Source organism: Garra rufa, chromosome 2 (assembly GCF_049309525.1).
Source record: "Garra rufa chromosome 2, GarRuf1.0, whole genome shotgun sequence".
In the NCBI taxonomy this organism is placed as follows: domain Eukaryota; kingdom Metazoa; phylum Chordata; class Actinopteri; order Cypriniformes; family Cyprinidae; genus Garra; species Garra rufa.
Genome location: NC_133362.1, coordinates 63,987,422 through 64,010,571, shown reverse-complemented (window position 1 = coordinate 64,010,571; position 23,150 = coordinate 63,987,422). Strand labels below are relative to the sequence as shown.

The 23,150-nt window shown below is 36.9% G+C and overlaps 1 protein-coding gene across 1 annotated transcript; it reads right to left on the bottom strand.

Annotated features, from left to right (window-relative positions):
* Nucleotides 1-1,393: 1,393 nt before the first annotated feature.
* On the bottom strand, nucleotides 1,394-22,708 carry LOC141325670 (NACHT, LRR and PYD domains-containing protein 3-like). Its single transcript, XM_073834431.1, has 12 exons — nucleotides 22,583-22,708; nucleotides 22,285-22,439; nucleotides 22,089-22,205; nucleotides 21,772-21,882; nucleotides 21,226-21,333; nucleotides 19,877-19,937; nucleotides 19,304-19,496; nucleotides 17,405-19,163; nucleotides 11,755-11,928; nucleotides 10,136-10,309; nucleotides 3,285-3,458; nucleotides 1,394-3,198 (listed from the first exon to the last, which is right to left on the bottom strand). The coding sequence occupies exons 2-12, from the start codon at nucleotides 22,323-22,325 to the stop codon at nucleotides 3,192-3,194; spliced, it is 2,919 nt and encodes a 972-aa protein (XP_073690532.1). The 5' UTR covers nucleotides 22,326-22,439; nucleotides 22,583-22,708; the 3' UTR covers nucleotides 1,394-3,191.
* Nucleotides 22,709-23,150: the final 442 nt, after the last annotated feature.

Genomic DNA, 23,150 nt, shown 5'->3' with positions numbered 1-23,150 from the left:
TCTCGTTTCCCGAATCTCACATTTAACCATTTGGAAACAATGTCGAGTATAAAACTTTTTTCGCAGTACATCCATTATATTTCCATGTTCCACTTTTAAGACGTATTATAGCCCTGCATTTTAGTAAAATTATATTTTAGACATTCAGTGGTGATTAAAAAAAAAATGCAGCGCTGGTGGAAACACGAGACCAGGCTACCATAACTTTCAAGAGTGGCTCGGACAGTCCTGTCAGCAGCATTGAGAGCATGTTCAGCACAGCTTGGAAGGGTTCCGTGTTTAAAGCTTGCCACAAAACACTGGCAAAAGTAAATACCATGACTGTCTAATAGCAAGGAGATATTTTAATTATTTATTTAGAAACTACTGTTTTCTGAGTCAATGATGATGCAGTTAACAATCCTCCTCATAACCTCGTTGGATGCGCCAAAATGCATTACGGACTAGCTACATAATAAAAAAGTTTTTGTTTTCTATTTGTTTTTTTCATTAAGTAGTAATTTAAGTCGTTCTACATATTTATTTATAATGTCTGACAAAAAAATAACGGTTAAATATTTTCCACTGAAAAAAATGTAACTGAGCGCTTGAGCCTTCCTAAAACTGTGTTTTGCACTCTCCGCACAAACGATTGGATATGCACCTAATAGCGCACATTTATATCTATTATTATTTATATCTTTTATTTTACATCTATGGATTTTATTTTAGCTAATTCGTGATTTGACAAGGCAAATTGAAACACAGAGTAGGTCAACTCATTGTCTGCCGCTTGGTCTTTAAGAAACAAAAAGCTTACGTTTAACGAACAAAAATGCTCCAAACTTTTTTTTTCTAAATTAACTTAATAAAAAAGAAACAAAATTATAAATACTTTGCCGTTACATACAGAATGAATAACCGATTATGGCGCCAGATATTGAAACAGACATAACAAATACTGTCCAAATAGCCCTCTTTGTGCAGGGTTTGGCTACAGAATGGTGTTCCTTGTGCCACCTGGTGGATATTATATGAAGCGCAACAACGTTGTAAAAAAAATCTGAAAAAGCGCCTGCAGGCAGACGCGTGACCACGCGTGCCGAATTGCAGGCTGCCGCGTGAAAATAGACGAATTTTTAATGGCCAGATCTGTAGGTAATTACAGTAATATACTGTAAAGTGGCTAAAGAACTGTAAAATTATAGTAAACTAGAGGCAAATGTGCTACCAGTATTTTACTGTTAATTTACTGGAGAACTTTAACTCAATGTAATTCTCTATACAGCAAAAAACAAAACAAAAAAAAAACTAAAAATATACAGTACTTTATAGGTGAAGTTAATGCCAATTAATTACTACTGTCACAAATATAGCAGGTAGTGGAGTGGAGATGAAAAAGCTGGAACTGGAGTAAATTAAACACTGATATTTATTATGAAAATAAATGTAGAACATAGAGCAAAACAAAACAGAAGTAACGATCATTGACGGACAATTGGAGTGAGTCACAATGAACTATTTATACAAAGAACAGGGGAGTGGTTACAAACGAGTAAATGAGGGGGAAATACCCTCTCATCGTTGGGCATCACAGGGACTTCACTTCTCTGGTTCAAATCCTATCTCTCTGGTAGGTCTTTCAGAGTGGCCTGGGGAGGGGAGGTTTCCAAAACTCATCAACTGGTCACTGGGGTTCCTCAGGGATCAGTTCTTGGACCCCTCCTCTTCTCCATATACACTACATCTCTGGGCCCCATCATACAGGCACATGGCTTCTCCTACCATTGCTATGCTGATGACACACAGCTCTATCTTTCTTTCAAACCAGATGATCCATCAGTAGCTGCAAGGATCTCTGGCTGCCTGGCGGATATCTCTGCATGGATGAAGGAACACCATCTTCAGCTCAATCTAGCTAAAACTGAGCTCCTTGTCTTTCCCGCCACTCCAACTTTACAACATGACTTCTCCATCCAGTTAGGTTCATCAACAATTACCCCATCGACTTCAGCCAGAAATCTTGGTGTAATCTTTGATGACCAATTGACTTTTAAAGAACACATAGCTAAAACTGCTCGATCCTGCAGGTTTGCATTGCACAACATCAGAAAGATCAGGCCCTTCCTAACAGAGCATGCTGCACAACTCCTCGTCCAGGCCCTGGTCATTTCCAGGCTGGACTACTGCAATGCTCTTTTAGCTGGTCTTCCAGCATGTACAATCAGGCCTCTACAAATGATTCAGAATGCAGCAGCACGGCTCGTCTTCAATGAGCCCAAGAAGGCCCATGTCACACCTCTCTTCATATCCCTGCACTGGCTACCGGTTACAGCACGCATCAAATTCAAGACACTGATGCTGGCCTATAGGACAGCCACCGGCTCATCACCGGCCTACCTCCATTCACTACTACGCATCTACACTCCCTCCAGAAGTCTGAGATCCTCTAGTGAAAGACGCCTTATTGTACCACCACAGAGAGGCACGAAATCACTTTCCAAAACATTCTCCTTCAATGTCCCTGCCTGGTGGAATGATCTTCCCACCCCCATCCGAAACGCTGACTCCATTACTGTCTTCAAGCGACTGCTGAAAACCCATCTTTTTCGACACTATCTGACTATCTGAAAAAAAAAAAATCTTCTCGTCTCTTTCCTGATCTTCCCTTTCTAGCCCGTACTCATCTAACAACGCCTGACATATGGTGTTTTTGAGCACTTCCTATGTCGGTCTGCCTCCTTAGGATGAATCATTTGTTGTATTCCCAATTGTAAGTCGCTTTGGATAAAAGCGTCTGCCAAATGAATAAATGTAAATGTAAATGTAAATGAAATACAAATAAGGGCAAGACTAAACCAAAAGAATACAAAACCAAAGGGGACAACATGGAATAAACCAAATGCATAGGAAACATAGGGGGGAAAACACAAGGAAGACAAGACAGACAAGACTAATAATCCTGACAACTACAAATTTACAGTTAAAAGTTTTACAGTGTGCCATTATTAACCTGGAATTTAATGGAAAATGTTACAGTGCAGTTAGTATGTCCAATCTTCCTAAAATGTTCCCATAAGACTGGAAAAAATCTAGGATGAATGAAAAGGAAAAACAAAATCACATATGAAACTGCTGGATCAGTATCAGCATTTGTCCAGGTGAAAGTCTTGTTCAGGATGTGTCGTTTTGAGCGTGTGGAGTTTCCACTGTCAAATACTGTACAATAAAGAGAAAGATAAAATACACTAAGAACTGCTTTAATAGAAGATAAAATAAATGAAATAATTGACTCAATAACTTACTGTAGTTTCTTCAGCATACAGTGTGGATCCTCCAGTAGAGCAAACTGCAGCTTAATTCCTGAGAATCCTGGTATATTTTTTCTCAGATCCAGTTCTCTCGGGTGTGAGGGGTTTGATCTCAGAACGGTAATCAGAGCAGCACAGCCTTCCTCTTCAATACTGCAGTAACTCAGCCTACAGATAGTGAAGAACATTTATGATCTGAGATGGTGTTTAAATTTTAGGGTGAGAGTGTGTTTGTATGAGCACTACTTTTTTTATACACCAGGATATAGAGATTTTAACTTGCCAGCGGCTAAGTTAATCTAAATGCACTCTACCCACATGATTCCTGATTGTAATGCTGAACTAGTTTATAGTACCATATAGGTTATAGATAATTTAAAAATAAGAGTAACATTATAGTATAACTATGACATATCTTTTACTTGTGCTTGTGCAAAGTTCACTTAATTTGTTACAATTGAGTTTAGAAGTGCATTCACGCCATATCGGAATTCTCTGAGAGCTAAGACTTGTACCACGTGACCACTGTACCTCCTGACCAACACAGGCTCTGTTTAGGCATTGCTAGTGTTGCCATAGGAGAAGCATAATTCCGAGTCCGAGGACGTGAACAGCTCCGAGTAGAACGTCACGTGTTGTCATCTCGAAATTACGGTAATTACGATATGTCGTGAACGCAGTATAAATTGTATTGCCCCTTCTTCTGGTTATTTCCCTATAGCGGCTAATTACCTGGAAGTCTCACCCATAGGCTTACTGCTGCGTTAAAGAATGAGGTGGATACTTTCAATTATTCATTTATCAGGGACCCATTGTCACATTTAAATCTCACACTGACTGGAGGTCATGGATCTCACAATCACAAACTCGCCAATCTGAACTTGTGCATGGTTAAATTATGTCTTTAAGTCGGCCAACTACTGCTTGTTTAGGACCAAAAGTGTAATTTTTTTAGGTCACTTTGGTAAAACTTGCTAAGTCAGTGAGACTTAGAGAGAAATCAAAAGGTCTCTGATGGCGTTCCTACTGCTCCATTCATCCATGAGCCTTTAGTCTGTTCTTGGACACAGATTTGAAGAAACATCAGCCTCTCGTTGATCTACTACTCATAATGATTTCAGGAGCGTTATTAAATCAAATCTAAAATTTTATTTGTCAGGCAATAATTAAACAATAATAATTCAAGGAGAATAAAATCAATTACTCAAAGATGAATCTTAGAGTGAGAGGTGCAAACCTGACAGTGGAAAAAGTAGCATTTATGTGTGCGGTTCCCCTTATATAAATAACCTTCAAACTGATTAAAATTTTCAAGTCTTAAAACTACAGGCAAATGTGCTGCCAGGATTTTACTCTTAATTTACAGGACAATTTTTACTATACTGTGAACTAAAAAAATATACACTGCAAAAACATGAGCTGTAAAACAACAGTAAAATACTGGCAGCAGGGTTGATGTATTTGTTCATTTACAGCTTTTCATTTGTACAGTATATTACCGTAATACTACAATGGAAATTAACTAATTTTATTTGGAAATCCAATTGCTTCAAACTGTTCGAGTTAACTAGAATTCATAGGGTGTTAGTACTATTAACTTATTTCATTTTAGTCCAGAAACAATTATTATTATTTTTTATATAAAGCTGCAAGCACTTAATGTGTACTAGTGAAATAATTAAAAACTTGGCTAACTCAAATTGTTGCAGTTCATCATTAGCTAACAATAACACACATGTATGTACTAAAGTAGACCATCACTGCATCAACAACACCATACTTACTGCCTTTAAGTAAAGCAGTAGAACATCAGTGTTTGTGGCTCAACATTGACTGATGTACAGGCTCTAATCTCCAGCACAATTATGACCCACAAAACTAAATTAGGGTGTACTCACACTAGGCACGGTTGCTGTGAACCGGGCTCGAGTACGATTGTCCCCCCTCCCCACTCCCCCTCAGGCCTGCACTCACATAGGGTTTCAGCATTCGTGCCGGAGCACGCTTACGTCATTATGTTGCGATGGTTTCAGGATAAACAGGAAGAGCAACGCTAGTGCTGAATGCGAAATAGTTTACTTTGTGGATAATTATTTTAAATCGTTTGGTCCGCGGTGGTCCAAAGCCCTCTCACAGCCTATTATTAAACAGGTCTTTCGCCTTTGTGGCACGAAAATTTCCGCGCAATCTTGCTGTTCGTACGGGGAGGTTTTTAATTACCAGCTGAAGTGCAGCAAGGACTTTGCAGCTTTGATTATGGACCATAAAAACGCTGATTACCTCGCAAAAACGCGACATCACGCGTCCTGTTCCGTGCTCCAGCACGGTTAGCGCTCACACTGCATGCGAACCGCGCCCGAGTCCAACTGAACCGTGCTCTGGCCCACCTCTTCCAAGTGGGCCAGGGACGGCTAATCGAGCCGCGCCCGGGCACGGTTCGGAGCACTCACACTAGTCAAACGAACCGCGCTTTGGTGGTCAAACGCACTCGGGCACGGTTCAAACTGCCTAGTGTGAGTACACCCTTAAACTAACAGATCTCTATTGTGCAGAAACACATACTAATAGTTCAGGTTAATATTTACTCTGCTTATCAGTTCATGACTTTGCAATTTTTCTATATACCTTCACTAATATTTCAGTGAAAATAAGTGATTAAACAACTCCTAAATCAGCAATACCATCTTCACTTATTACTGGATTGACTTTATTTCTGTCAGATGTTTACAGAAGCTCATACTGAGAATTAACAGGTTTAGATGTTTATGTTTTGTTTTGTTTGACACTACCTTGATGGAGATGAGTGTTTGCATTAGTTGGACTCTTGACCCTTGACTTTTTAACATTAACTTTTCTTTGGGTGTGTTTTTAAACACATTTGTTGTGGCAAAACGTAGTATTTTTAATTGTGTTTTGCTAATCTCAATTGAATATCCAGTGTCTCTTTTATTGCTAAAAAGAAATGTTACAATAACACACTAGAGTAAACTAATGAGCAGGCTGTTATGAACAGTGATGACGGTAACTCGTTACTTAGTAGCACGTTACTCTAATATGACCACTTTTTCCAGTAACGACTAATTTAACGCGTTACTATTTCCATACCAGTTATCAAATTAAAGTTACTTGTTCAAGCCACTGTCCGTTTGTCAAAGTTCTGTCATTGGTTTATCCCATTTGTCTTTACCCGTTGATCTGTGTGATTTGGTTTAGCCCTCGTTGTCATTATCCCCATCACCTGTGTTTAATTATTAGTCACCATTTATAAGTCTGTTTGTTTCCTGAGTTCATGTTTAAACCTACAGTCTCAGTCAAGGCAGGATATTGTACTAGACATAGCTCAATTAATAAGCAATCTGCAGAAGTCAGGAATCAGTGTCACACTTTTGTGGGTACCAGCTCACATTGGAGTTACAGGGAATGAGTTGGCAGATCAGTATGCTAAAAAAGCTACAGAGCGATCTAGTATTGATATAGAAATTAAATACAGTAAGGCTAAAAAATTAAGAGTATTGTTAAGGATAAACTGAGAGGAAAGTGGCAGAAGTTGTGGGACAGTGAACCAACTGGTAGACACTTTTACAATATTCAAAAGAATGTGGGAGGGTGCAGAAACTTACATAGGAATACACAGGAAGAAGATGTGATCTCTAGGATGAGGCTAGGCCATACAGGTTTGAACAGCACCTTGTTTTTAATGAAAAAACATGCTGATGGCACGTGTAGTGATTGCAATACTCAAGAAACAATAGAGCATGTGATAGAATCCTGTAATAAGTACCAGTATGAGAGGCAGAAGTTACTTAGGTGCCTTGAAGCTGAACAAATACCCTTAAGGCTTAGAGTATTATTACAGAGACAGTCTGAAGAAACATGCTACAGTTATCTGTTCCTTTTCCTAAGAGAAACGGGTCTACTAAGGAGAATATAATTGCTGTATTATTTTTATTATAGAGAGTAAGTAGTCCAGATCCACACTCCTTTTCAGAAGGTGGCGGTAATGCACACCATTCGTTGTTTGCCAACCGCCAATTAAACAGAAGAAGAAGAAGAAGATTTAATGTTGGTCTTTAATTGTTACATGTTGATCGTGTGTGGAAGTGATCTGTGTTCCTGCTTGTGTATCAGAAGATTATATTAAAATAGTGTATATTGTACTCCTCGTCTCTCATCTCGTCCGTCCAACACGTCACACTTCTAACAGCGTTACTATTTCTTTTCTTTTTTTTAAGCAAAACCTATTTGGTTTCTTCTTGCGTCTCGGGAGTGACGTCACATATGCGACAGGTCATATTTTCAGGACAACTCACCTACCAAGCACCGTGGCTAGCGACACACGAACAACAATGGAGGGAGGAGAGAGATATACGTTTTCTAGCTGGAAATATAGTCATTTTGAGTTTGTATCAGCCAAAGATGATAATATTAAGGTTTGTTGTACACTTTGTGCTGGCGACAAAGTGTTATCTAGCTACGTGACGTATACGTATGTTAAATGAAGTCAAGAAAGACTGTCTTTATTTTTATACAAACGTGTATTTCTGTCAGGAAATATTTTTTAAGTTCAACTTAAAATGTCAGGAGATACATTGAGTACGTTTACATGGACAACAATATTCCGATTTTAACGCGATTAAAACAATACTTTGATTAAGAAGCAACCATTTAAACTGATATTTTTTATTAATTTAATCCGACTAAAGTCATAATCGGAGTAAACACAAATCGAATTAAGACAGGTGGAGTATTCCTATTTTAGTCGCATTATAAAAGACATGTACACACCTTGATCACACTATTCCCCTTGTGTAAGACTTTTCGCCACATTTTGCGACAGGATACACACTAATGCTGCGTTCCAGGCAGGATTTTGAGCTCGTAAATCACGTCTTCAAAAGGACTTTGTAGCGTTCCAGGCAAGTCACGGGAAGCATTTATTATTTTTATATTATTAATAATTTGATTGCAACGTTATATTGTCCTAAACGTCTATAACGAAGATGAACTGATAGCGTCACGTGTGGACGTAATAATGTGATTCATTAATCGATCTATGCACTATAACATGTAAAACGGGAACATGAAAGGAATATTCTAAAAGCAACTCATGTAAACAGCTTAATCATATTATTGTCTTATTCAGAATAAGGTCATTAATTAGATTACTGGTGTCAATGTAAACAGTCATTGTTGATGTTACTGTTAAAATGCACCAACAATAAAGTAAGCATTGGCAAAACCGGTTGTCGTTTTTATGTTTGGGGGGGGGGGTGTTATTGGCAGCCGCTGAAAGTAACTAATAAAGTAACTTGTAATCTAACTTAGTTACTTTACTGATTAGTTTATTTTAAAAGTAACTAAGTTACTTTTGAAAGGAGTAATCAGTAGTCAGTAATTCGATTACTATTTCAAAGTAACTGTGGCAACACTGGTTATGAAATAGTTAAACGTCACTCACATCAAAAAAGCTTTGAAATTCTATGAAACACAGACATCAAGAATCAGCATATGAATATCAACAACGGTGACAATCAACAAAATAGCAGATCAACTCTGAACATCACAAAAGACGCTACTATTACTCAACACAAAAACAAATGCAATAATAAAAGCACACAGTAAGAATAAAAAAAGGACACTTAATAGTTTATTACATATTTTAAGCTTTTGATTGTCACCAAATGTGCTTTACAAAGTTACAACAGCCAGAAGAATCTAACATTAAAAATCAAAGGGTCAAGACTAAGCCCAACTAAAGCAAACCCTGATCGCCATAATGGTGAGGTCAAACGAAATGTTTTCAATAAAATATCTAAACTTCTCTTAATTCTTTTTTTTTTTGAAAATTGCTGCGTTCACACCATACTGTAATTACCCTAATTTCGAGATTAGTCAGATTACAACACGTGGCGTTCTCAGACTCGGAATTATACTTTTCTATGGCAACACTATCAACGCCTAAACAGAGCCTACGTTGATCAGGTGATACAGCAGTCGCAAGTCATACCTTTCAGAAGACTCCCAGTTCACAAGTTGTAATTACTGTAAGATCTATGAGGACGTGAATGCTTTTTTTTGTTGGAATCTCATAATTACGGGAATTCCGATATTGCGTGAACATACCTATATATAACAGATATAAAGTCAAACTGTAATGCGTGAAGCTGGTAATGCTGTTTGTAGTTTCATTTCTTGCTCTTTTCTTCTGCTTGTTAACATGCAGCAGCTGTTCATCAGAATCTGAATTCACTCATTTGTTTTCATTCTGTTAGGTGGACTATATTAGTAAACATATGAAGATAAAAGTGAATGAGGGATTAGGGTGTGATCTGAAACAGTCTCTGAATGTCGACTTTGAACACTGTTAATGTGCTGTAATGTTCTCGAAAATGTCAAATAATACCCAGAATGCACTGTTTATTGGAAAACAGTATGTTACTGTCAAAATGTATCCATTTATATACAACCATACATTTGTTTTGGACACATTCAGTATAATCATTGTATTCGGTCCTTTACATTTGATTCTTGATGATACTGTTCACCCAAAACTAAAAAATATCTTAATTTACATCCTTGAAAGTAATTCTTTCTTCTGTGAAACACAAAAGATGATATTATGAATACTGTTGGCATCCAAAGTTTTGTGGACAAAAAAAAAAAAACTTTTCTGAAAATATCTTTTATTTTTCACGGAAGAAAGTCGTACTGTTTTAAAATGACTTGAAGATCAGAAAAGTGATGTCAGAATTTTCATTTTTCTGTGAACTATCCTTTAAACACAAAATGTTTTTGTTTGGCAGTATTTTCACAGTTTTTGTGTTCAATAATATAATAACACTCACCAGAGTTTCTCGAGTTTACAGTGTGGATCCTCCAGTAGACCACAGAGCAGATTCACTCCCGAGTCTCCTGGTTTATTACCGCTCAGATCCAGTACTCTCAGGTGTGAAGGGTTTGACTTCAGAGCTGAAATCAGAGCAGCACAGCCTTCCTCTCCAATACTACAGTTCCTCATCCTGCAAGTGAAGAACATGAATGATCTCTGAGATTTTGTTAGTTTTGGGGTGAGATTGTGTTGAGCACAACTTTTTTCTGTAGGATTGGTGCTATAGAGATTTGAACTTGACAGCACAAGCTAAGAAACTAATGCACAAACTAAATGCACTCTACCCACATAATTCTCATTACTGAACTAGTTTATTTTTTTTCATTCTTCAAACCTTTTGTAGTACTATATAGGCAACAATGTTAAAATATAATGAGTAACATTAAAGTATAACTATGACATATTACTTTGGCGTTTTTTAAGATTGTGGGGCGGTTGAGAGGGCAGGTAAATTTGGAAAATACAAAGGAAAGGATCATTTATGGATGCTGTTCCTTACGTAAATACTCTAATGTTTAGTCATTTAGCAGACGCTTCTATCCAAAGCAACTTAAAATTTTGTACAATGGAAGCAATCAAAATCAACAAAAGAGCAATGCTATGTACAGTATTTCACAAAAGTGAGTTCACCCCTCACATTACAGCATCCATTTTAGTATATCTTCTCAAGGGACAATACAATAGAAATGAAACTTGGTTATATTTTAGAGTAGTCAATTTTCTGTCCCCTCTGAAAATTACTCAACATACAGCCATTATAGATAATTAAATCAACAGATTTTCAGTAACTGAAATGTTTAAAAAGGATGGTATTTGGGGTTAAAAAGAGATAATCATCATATTTTTTTATGCAAAATCCAATTTAAAAATATGATATCTCTCAAAGATAAACAATTATTTAATTGAAATGCTGTAAATCCCTATTAAATTATTATGGGATCTTCAAGCAGTGTAGGAATCTTTCACAATCTTTTTCTTTATAATGAAAAATACCTGTATTTCTTTTATTAGAAATCCATTTTGCAATGTACGCCGTGAATAAAAGTAAATCATTTTATCAAAGCAGAATATGGTACAAACATTGCTCAGTGGGATTTAAACAAGAATCAACTTAGATATTATGTAAAACATTACTTTGTATCAGTTTTTTAAATAATTTTACCAGTATTGTGAACCTTTTGCCCCATACTGGTTAATCTTTTTAATTTTTATTGAGTATTCATTTGTCTGATAACTGAGGAGACGTGTCTTTCACTTGATTGTACTGGTGTGCAGTAATGAGAGAAGCACTAATAGATTCTAGCAGTCACTGTTGCTGTGATATTAAAGACAAACTCTAAAATGCTGGTGTTGAAAAAAAGGCTCCATAAAAATATAGCAATATTGATAAGATGCCAATTAAATTATTTTTATTTATTTATTTACTTTTATTTATTAAATTTTAAATTTTATTTATTTATTTATTAATTTTTTTTAAAAGGGTTTGAACTGAGGATGAGAGAGCAGCAGACAAAACTACTGCTACTTTTTACTCCAAAACTTACAAAAGAGTTACTGAGATGTGATGAAACTCACTGTAGTTTCTCCAGGTAACAGTTTGGATCCTCCAGTAGAGCAGAGAGCAGTTTCGCTCCTGAGTCTTCTGGTTTATTACGGCTCAAATTCAGTTCTCTCAGGTGTGAGGGGTTTGATCTCAGAGCTGAAATCAGAGCAGCACAGCCTTCCTGTGTAATAAAACAGCGGGAAAGACTGCAGAGAATAAACAGAAAATTAAAGAGGGGTTATTAGTGCTTGCCTCTTGTGTCCAATGTAATTGCTGAGAAAAAAACAGATCATAATTACTAATTATTAAAGCAGGCACTGAGTCTGAGTGACTCAGAGTCAAATCCCATTTTAATAGACTTCAGACTCAAACTGAAATTACTTCAGATTTTTTTCTTTAAGATTTATTTTTGGTATTTTTGCCTTTATTGTGATAGGACAGATCAGACATGACAGGAAGCGAAGTGGGAGAGAGATAGGGGCATGATCGGGAAAGGTCCTCCCAGGACCCAGAGCGCAACAATGCTGTATGTCAGCACGCCACCCACAAGGCTATTGGCGCTGACAAATTACTTGGTTTGACTCAACAAATTTTTGTATTTCAATTTGTAATCAGCCTGCTTATAGTGGAGCAGTACTGTTTTTAAGAAAACAAGCAGTTAGAAAATGAATAGAGTGCAAGTCCTAAAGGGTCAAGTTTTTTTTTCAAAAAATAGAATTGAGAATAGAAATAGAATAGAGTGCTAGAGTTTGAAGATGGCTAAGGTCATTTCACCAGGAGGGAACAGTTAATGTAAAAGTTTGTGAAAGTGATTTTGTGTCTCTTTGGTATGAACAATAATACGCTCTTCACTTGCAGAATGCAAGCTTTTAGAGGCCAGTGTATATCGTGATCATTTCTTTTCCTGACTTAATACTGAAAGCAGAAAAATGAGAAAGCAACACATTTCTCATTTTATAAAAAAAAACAGTTAAACTGGAAAAAGTAATTGTATGCATTAATAGACTAACTTTGACAGAACCAATATATATAGGTGCATCTTAAAAAAATGGAATATCCTGAAAAAGTTCATTTTTGGTTTGTAACTTATTTCAAAACCTTCATATATTTCTACTTTCATATATTCTAGATTTATTACATGTAAAATAAAATATATCTCAAGTTTTTGTTTTAATTTGGATTATAGAGCGTACAGCTCATGAAAGTAAATATCCAGTATTTTAAAATATTAGAATATTTCCCAAGATCAATGGATGTGCAAAACAGAAAAGTTCTTTAAAGTATGTTTATTTATGCACTCAATACTTCACATCTCAGAGAACCTCAGCTGGGCCGAGATGTCCGCCCCTCATCCAATGTCTATAGAAGCCTTGTTGAGAGCAACATCACTCTAGCTGAGAAGAAATCACTGCAACAGGTCATAAGAACTGCAGAGAGAGTCCTTAGTTCTAACCTCCCTTCTATGGACACTATTTATACATAGTGCTGCAGGAGAAAGACACAGAGCATTCTTAGGGACAGACACCACCCAGCTTATGCTCTGTTCAAGTAGGTGGATACAGGCTATAACTTGAGATAGCGCAGGCCTGTAAGTATCAGCACCCACAATGCGTGCCTGTTTCTTTCCAGCCACTATTAGGCTAGTGGCACAGAATATTAATGAGGGAAAGAAATATTCCATCCCGTAGTGTTCTTTTATAACGGATAATTATTATTTAAATGAATGTAAACTGTTATTTGTCGTGTGTGTGTGTGTGTGTGTGTGTGTGTGTGTGTGTGTGTGTGTGTAATATCACTGTGTAATGTTACTGGTCCTTGGTAAAATTGTTCCACTGTAAAAAAAATTACTTCTTTTGACTCTGTAGTACAAGCACATCAGAATTCTTGTGCGTCTTTCAATGTACCTGTGCAAATGACAATAAATTTGCTTAGGTTAAAGTCCTGCTGGAAAAGGACATCAGCATCTCCAAAAAGCTTGTCAGCAAATGGAAGAATAAAGTGCTCCAAAATCTCCTGGTAGATGGCTGCACTGACTTTGCACTTGATAAAACACAATGGACCAACACCAGCAGATGTCACGGCACCCCAAATCATTACTGACTTCAGAAACTTCACACTGGACTTAAAGCAGCTTGGATTCTGTGTCTCTCCAGTCTTCCTTCTGACTCTAGGACCATGATTTCAACATGAAATGGAACATTTACTTTTATCTGAAAAGATAAAAGTATGTTCACACATTCACCATAGTTCTTTTTCTCCTTAGCCCAGGTAAGATGCTTCTGAACTTATTTCTGTATTCAGAAGTGGCTTGGTAGTCCTTTTCCTATAGACGTCTGAGCATAATGACTCTTAATGCGTTAACTCCGGCTTCATTCTAATCCTTGTGAATCTCTCTCAAGAAAGTCAGCTTTCTTTACAGTATTCTCAAGCAGTATTCCCGGAATTACAGGTCTGCACCATGGGAATACATTTCCAAACAAAATGGTAGCGGTCGGTAACTCTGGCGTAATTTGAACGGGAGCGAGCGGTAACATTATCTTGTTCCTGAAGTTCTTTCTGAATAGCATATCTGCGATTTACTTATTCTTATCGAGCACCTGTACGGCCTACGCTCAGGACTGTTATGCACGAGCTGCATGCATGAACCAATGCTTTCTGCTTCATGTATTTTATTGGCAAGGTCTCATTAAATATAAGCTTTTGTTTCTTAAAGTAATGACCAAGTGGCCAGCGTTAGACAGTGAGTTAATTATAATCTATGTTTGATCAATTTTGCGTTCTCAAATCACGATTTGGCTAAAATAAAATTTATAGATTTAAAACAGTTAAAGCATATAACAATAATTTAAACATTTAACTTAATGTGCGCTATTATATCATATCCAATCGTTTTATAAAATAAATAAAACAAACATGATGCACTTTCTGCAGTCTCAAAAAGAACCGAAACTCAGCTAATAAAACTCAGCATCACAGACATGATAAATATATATGTAGAAAGCTTTAAATTACTTTGAGAAAATAAAACAAATCGAAAACAAAACTCTTTCATTATGTAGCTAATCCGTGGAGATTCATTACTCTCTAAAGGCGCATCCAATGAGGAGATTTATAAATAAATAATTTAAATATCTCCTTACTATTTCCCCTGACACATTCATGGTAATCACTTTTGCTGGTGTGTTGTGGCAAGGCCAAAAAAGTGGAACATGGAAATTTATTGGATGTACTGAAAAAAAAAAAAAAAACTTTTATGTACTCGGTATTGTTTCCTACTGATTAAATGAGATTTAAGTGAGTTAAGTGAGATTCTGGAAACGAGATCTAACTTTTAACGGGAATGGTCGAGTCGAAAAGAAAATTATTCTAAGAGCGCAGTGGGTGAACTTTGACAGATTACACTGAGTGGGATCTATTGTAATTTGTAGCTGTAATTCCCACCCCTGTCCAGATGGTGGCGAATGCGAATGCTCCAGTGTAGCAGAGCACTAGATGCGTTTGATTACGCACAGGCGACTACACAGAAGCTACAACAATCTATCACGCCACATTAAAAAGCACCAAAACAGTATTTACTGTTTCATTGCGATTTATTGGATGAGAGGTGCACTGTTCATTCATCAACTGAAAACAGCATAGACCAAAACATTGTTGACTGTATATACTGTAGGGCTGCACGATGCATCGTTTCAGCATCGTCATCGCGATGCACGCATGCGCAGTAGTCACATCGTGGCAGTCACGATGCAGGGCAAAAAAAATTTTTTTTTATGTGTGTCTGATTTAAAAATGTACAGATCTATATTTGTCTAATATAAAGTAATTAACTCATATTTAAGGGTTCTTTAAAAACTACAAAGCACACGTTGCTTCACCTACTTCATGCATGCAGTCTCTGCATGCGCATGACGAAATGAGCGCAGGACGGGAGAAAAGCGCCGAAATGGACGATTTGGTTGCAAAAAGAAACGCAATGTCGGTCATATGGAAGTATTTTGGATACAAAAAGGATGATGCTGACCAAAAACAGGTGCTTTGTCGGGAGTGCCTGGCAGTTGTTGCCACAACTCGCGGAAACACTGCGAATTTTGTAGGCACCACAAAGCACTGTATGACGAATGCGAAGCCAGATCAGATTGCCGTCCAAAGCAAAAAACTATTTCAAATGCTTTTGCCAGTGTGACGCCTTACGAGAAGGGCTCTAAGCGACAGAAAGATGTCACCGATGCTATTACATTTCATCTTGCGAAAGACAATAAACCAATAAACACGGTCACCAAGCAGGGTTTTACAAACATGATCCGCTCACTTGACAAGCGTTATGTTACGCCATCACACACTTATTTTTCTCAAATTGCCATCCCAGAGCTGAAAAACAAATGCAAGGCACAAGTGGAAACTGAGCTTTCATCACAAGTGAAATATTATGCAGCAACAACCGCTTCAATGAGAAAATGAATGCATACAGAAGCACCAAATTGGTGTATTTGAATATTTATATTTACTTCATGCAACAGTTCTGAGAAAGAAACCAATTTTTTTATAGAGTTGTTGAAAAGTTTAATTTAATCTTTTTTGTTAGCTGATGACCAACACTTGTTTTATTTTGGCTAAACAAGTATGCAAAACTACAAAAAAAAAGAATCTTCTGATATTTTATTTATTGTAAGATAAATATTGTTAACAACACTTGTTATTGTCATTACAACAAGTTAAGTTTATCTTATTACAATTTAATTGTTACCACTCTGGGGTTTGGTGCATAGCTGTTTTTTTTGTTGTTGTTTTTTTTTTGTTTTTTGTGACAAAATATATTTACTAATCTGTTTTCAAAAAAGAAGTTGTTGAATAAAATGTTAAATTGCTTATTTTGTTAATTCCTTAGTGTGATAATGAAGTGTCCTCTTTTCATTCACAAAATGAGTTCCCTTTCATCAGGGTAAAAGCAACATTCATTATTAATTTCATAACATATTAATGCCTTGATTTGCCTGAATTGACAGTGAATAAGGTGAGTCAAACTGTTTATGAAACAACCCAAAATAAGCTTTAAAAAGTATTTTATTTCAGGGTTTTGATTATACTTTAAAAAAATATTCTTTGAAAATGCTTACAAAATGACCCCAATTATTGAATAATTATTAGTTGATTTTTAAGCAGTTCAAAACACCTGACGAACATAAATGAATTTGTACACATCGCAATATATATCGCAGGAAAAAAATATATTGCAATGTAATTTTTTCCCAATATCATGCAGCCCTAATATACTGTATATTCCTCAAATGGCATTGACTAAAAATCTTTTACTTTTTTTCACAGTTTCACCAAGAAACAATTTCTCTAACAACTTATAAATTATTAGATTGAATTTGAGTTATTTTTATTTATTTCAAACCTGAATGTAACTTTTAAGTGATTGATAATGATCCTAATCCAATATTTGTAATATCAGAGATCACAAAGCTGTTCCTGAAGGCACCTCAACTTTGCACAGATTGGATGAATCTCTCTAATCAAACATACTTGATTCAACACATCAGGTCATTAGCAGAGCGCTTTATGTTAGCTGAGTGTGTCAAATAAGAAAGACGTCAAAATATACAGAAACAGTGTAGAGAAACACAGGCCTATAATGGATAAAATAAAGTCAGTTGAACGAAGACACTGTAACATACTCACTCAGCCTTTCTAGATGCTTTGATCACTGGCAGCAGCCTCAGGAGACAGTCTTCTGATGGATCATATTTATTCAGTATAAACTCGTCTGGCTCTTCTGAGGTCAACAGCACAAACACCAGAGCTGACCACTGAGCAGCAGACAGTTTGACTCCAGAGAGACGATAGTCACCTGTTCTGCTCAGGTATGTTTGGACTTCCTGCTCTAGTGAATGATCATTCAGTTCTTTCAGACAGTGGAACAGGTTGATGAATTTCTCTGGAGATGGATTCTCTCTGATCTTCTGTTTAATGTATTCAGCTGTTTCCTGATTAATTTCAGAGCTGCGTTCTGTGTTTCTCAGGAGGCCTTGTAAGAGAGTCTGATTAGACTTTAGTGAGAGACCTAGAAGGAATCGGAGGAAAAGGTCCCAGTATCCGTTCTCACTCTGTAGGGCCTTGTCCACTTCTCCCTTCAGTAAACTGGTCATTGGGAATTTGAAATCATTCGTCATTCCTGTGTTTTGTTCAGAAAAGGACAGCAGCTTGAATAAAGCAGCAAGAAATTCCTGAATACTTAAATGAACAAAGCTGTACACCCTCCCCAGCTGCAGTCCAAACTCCTCTCTGAAGATCTGGGTACAAACTCCTGAGCACACTGACACTTCTCTGAAATTAATGCCGCTCTCTTTCAGGTCCTCCTCATAGAAGATCAGGTTCCCTTTTTCCAGCTGTTCAAAAGCTAATTTTCCTAAAGACAGAATAGTCTTTCTAAACTGATCAGGATCAATTTCATAATTCCCATCATACTTCTGTGTCTTCAGTTTGGTCTGAAAGATCAGGAAGTGTGTGAACATTTGTGTGAGATTCTTGGGAATCTCTGCACTCTCTGCTTTACCCATCATCCTCTCTAGAACTGCGGCTGAAATCCAGCAGAAGACTGGTATGTGACACATGATGAACAGACTTCTTGATGATCGGATGTGTGTGACGACTCTATCAGCGAGACTCTGATCATTTATTCTCTTCCTGAAATATTCATCCTTCTGAGGGTCGTTGAATCCTCGTACCTCTGTGACCTGGTCGACACACTCAGGAGGGATCTGATTGGCTGCTGCTGGTCGAGAGGTGATCCAGAGGAGAGCAGAAATAAGTAGATTCCCCTTGATGAGGTTGGTCAGCAGCACATCCACTGAGGCTGATTCTGTTACATCAGACAAGCTCCGATTGCTTTGGAAATCTAGACGTAGTCGACACTCATCCAGACCATCAAATATGAACATGACTTTGTAGTCTTCATAGTCTGCTGACTTTAATTCTTTGGTTTCTGTGTGAAGGTGATTTAGAAGATCCACAAGACTGAGATTTTTCTGTATCAGATTCAGCTCCCTGAAAGGAAGTGGAAATATGAAATGAACATCCTGGTTGGCTTTTCCTTCAGCCCAGTCCAGAATGAACTTTTGCACAGAGACTGTTTTTCCAATTCCAGCGACTCCTTTAGTCAGCACAGTCCTGATGTGTTTGTGTTGTCCAGGTGAGGGTTTAAAGATGTCATTGCAGTGGATTGGTGTTTCCTGTGTCTCTGGTCTCCTGGACACTGACTCAATCTGTCTCACCTCGTGTTCATTATTGACCGCTCCACTGTCTCCCTCTGTGATGTAGAGCTCTGTGTAGATCTCATTCAGACGTGTTGAGTCTCCATGATTGGACATTCCTTCACTGATTCTCTGATATTTGTCCTGTAGTCTGGATTTGAGTTTTTGTTGATACACAGGCATCAGTTCTGTGAAAAGGAATTAATTAAGAATTTTTTTATAGGTTTGATATGTTAGATGTGTCATGACATTCAGGAACATTACTGACTGAAGACAGAAAGTTCATAATAAAAATACAGGCTATAATCTGCTGATTCAAAGCTCTTACTGGTCTGTAGTGTGTTAGCAAGGTCTGTCTGGTTCATCTTCCTCAGGATGAGCAGTGTGATCTTCAGAAGCCCCTCTCTGACTCTGCTATGACCCTCGTCATCATAATGGTCTCTTTCAGAGCTTTCTATGTAATCTGGAGTCAGTAGTCTCTTAAAACTTTTTAAGTCAGAAATGATTTTGTGCTCAATCTCCTGAAATCATAGTGAATATTCCAACAATAAGCCTCCATCCTGTCACAAAGAATGTGAAACAAAAGAATCCATACACAAGAGTAATTCTTTTTTGTAGTTTAGTCAAAAACATAAATACCAATTAACATCATTGAATTATATCACACCTGCTAATAACTTTCACTGTTTGCTCAAACATCAGCATCTACAGATACTCAGGTTAAGAGAGGGAGTTTGACTGGAATGGCTGTTTGCTAGATTGATCTTCATCTTTGTGCAGCAGTCAGGTTACATATGGATTCAACTTCTCTACTTTAGTGTTAACTGATCTGTTTTATAGAGCCTGCAAATTATCTTTTACCCAGATGGTTATTGTGTTGGGACACACACTCAAAACCAACCTTGAAAATGGAGTCTAAGTTCTTCTTTGATGTATGTGATTCTGGTTCTTCATATTTTTGACTGTAGTTAAACAAACATTGAATATTTCTTTAAATATGTATTCACATACTTCATATACATCAATGTACACACACACACACACACACACACACACCCACACACAGTGAGAGACAGACTAACAAAAAAGTTGTAAATTGATTTGCCTTTTAATGAGAGAAATAAGTAGTTGATCCCTTATCAATAAGCAAGATCACTCTTTAAGAGAGTGCTCCTAATCTCAGTCTGTTACCTGAATAAAAGATACCTGTCCACAGAAGCAATCAATCAGATTCCAAACTATCCACCATGCCAAGACCAAAGAGCTGTCCAAGGATGTCAGGGACAAGATTGTAGACCTACACAAGGATGGAATAAGCTACAAGACCATCGCAGCTTGGTGAGAAGGTGATAACAGTTGATGTGATTATTCGCAAATGGAAGAAACACAAAATAACTGTCAATCACCCTCTGTCTGGGGCTCCATGCAAGAGTTCTGCAGCATCCACAAGATCCTCCTGCTTAAGTTAGCACATGTACATGCCAGTCCAAAGTTTGCCACTGAACATCTAAATGATTCAGAGAAGAACTGGGTGAAAGTGTTGTGGTCAGATGAGACCAAAATCAAGCTCTTTGACATCAACTCAACTTGCTGTGTTTGGAGAAGGAGGAATGCTGCCTATGACCTCAAAAACACCATCCTCACCGTCAAACATGGAGGTGAAAACATTATGGTGTTTTTCTGCTACGGGGACAGAACAAATGCACCTTCTACCCTTAGCCAGGACATTGAAAATGGGTTGTGGATGGGTATTCCAGCATGACAATGACCCAAAACACATGGCCAAAGCAACGAAGGAGGGGCTCAAGTAGAAGCACATTAAGGTCCTGGAGTGGCCTAGCAAGTCTTCAGACCTTAATCCAATAGAAACTCTGTGGATGCGGATAAAGGTCAGCCTCAAAACCTTAATGACTTGGAGAGGATCTGCAAAGAGCAGTGGGACAAAATCCCTCCTGAGATGTGTGTAAACCTGGTGGCCAACTACAAGAAACATCTGACCTCTGTGTTTGCCAACAAGGGTTTTGCCACCAAGTGATAAGTCATGTTTTGTGAATACTTATTTCACTCATTAAAATGCAAATCAAATTATAACTTTTTATTAATTAGTTTTTTTCTGGATTGTTTGTTGTTATTCTGTCTCTCACTGTTCAAATAAACATTTCATCCCCTGCTGATTTTGTATGAAAGGAATGATCAGTCTATAATTTTAATGGTATATCCTTTTTTATTTTTTAGTAAATTAAACAACACCTCAGATCAGAAGTCGTGTCTCCCAAACTGAATCCAATTGGCTGATGCATTGACACGTCACTCTTCATGGACACACAGCTGGGTTCAGGAGATTCATTCTGCCACAGTCTGAAAAATAAGAGCAATACAAACTGTTTCTGAAAATATCTCACTGCTCTGACAGAAACACATTCACTCTTTCAACCTTTCTTTAATGTTCATCTTTCTCTTGACGAGTCTGTTGTGACTTGAGAGTTAAAAGTTTTCTTTTTATATAAAAAAAATATTTCACCTGGGCTCAAGTGCTAAGTTATGTTTTGTGAAGGGGTCAAATACTTATTTCACTCATTAAAATGCAAATCAACATAACTTTTTGAATTTTTTTTTTTCTGGATCTTTTGTTGTTGTTATTCTGTCTAGACTGATAGACATTATAGACTTTTTAAATTATATGATCCCCTGTTGATTTTGTACGAAAGAAATGAAAGGGATGATCAGTCTATAGTTTTAATGGTATATATTTTATATATATATATATATATATATATATATATAATTAAACAACACCTCAGATCAGCAGAACTTGTGTCTCCCAAACTGAATCCAATCGGCTGATGCATTGACACATCACTCTTGATGGACACACAGCTGGGTTCAGGAGATTCATTCTGCCACAGTCTGAAAAATAAGAGCAATACAAACTGTTAAGAGTAATACAAACTATCTCACACTGCTCTGACAGAAACACATTTACTCTTTCAACTTTCCTTTAATGTTCATCTTTCACTTGACGAGTCTGTTGTGACTTGAGTGTTAAAAGATTAAAGTTTTCTTTAGATATAAATAAATAAAGTATAGTGTATATAACACTGATAATATCTCACCTGGGCTCAACAGAAGAGTCTTCCTCTCTGCAGAGATCTGAGAGATCCATCAGTTGTTGTTTTCTCAAAGACACATCGATGTGTTCAGGTAAATCTGATTCACCCCCCTGAATCAGACTTTAAATGAAAATGCTATTGTAGTATGCATTTATTTTTTTCCTGAACATTAAAAATGTGAAACATTTCAAGTTCTCACCTCTTCACTGTCTTTTTCTGTGTGTCATGGCTGAAGGCCATGGTTTCATCTAAACACAGATACAGATATTAATCCACAGAGTGAGTTATGAATCATCTCAGCAGTTAATTTTCTTAAATCCACCTCTGTCTCATCTGTCAGTCCACAGCATTGACCTGGACACATGAAAAAGAATTTCGTACTGACATTTTTAAAACACAAACAGATTATTCATAAACAGCATAACAAATCCAGACGAGCACTGTTTTAAAGCAAAGTGAAATAAATGAGGAATCTGACCATTTACAGACTGTTTTACCTAATGTCATTTAACTACTTTCAAAATATCTGATACTGATTCTTGTTGTTCTTCACTTGAAACCAGTCAGGATCGATTTTGGCTATCAAAGATGACTGTGAAATTGCGATACTCACTGTGTTTTTCTCTCTTAACGTACATCCTGCTGTAACAGTTTCACTTTCATGTGTCACCTGACAAGGAGGGCTTTAAGTGTCCAAAACAAACCATGAAGTGTTTAAAATATTCTCTTAATATTGAATTTCATTCTTTACTATTTAAGGTTATTACCATGAATGTATTTTCATCACAGATATACTAAATATAAAAAAAATGTTGTTTAACTTAATATGTAAAGGCGTCTCTCTGTCAACTTCCTCATCGCTTGCTCCCTCTACAGGATACAAGTGGAATATTTTAACAATGTTGAGAATGCAATAATTTTCTTTAGTAACGTGAAAAGCAAAGAAAGCAGTTAATAATCTAGCTTTGATTTATTTAGACACGTAACAATTCAAAAAAAGTTATACATATCAAATCTTTCAAAAACCAGGATTCAAGAAAAAATAAAAAGGCTGTTTACTCTTTA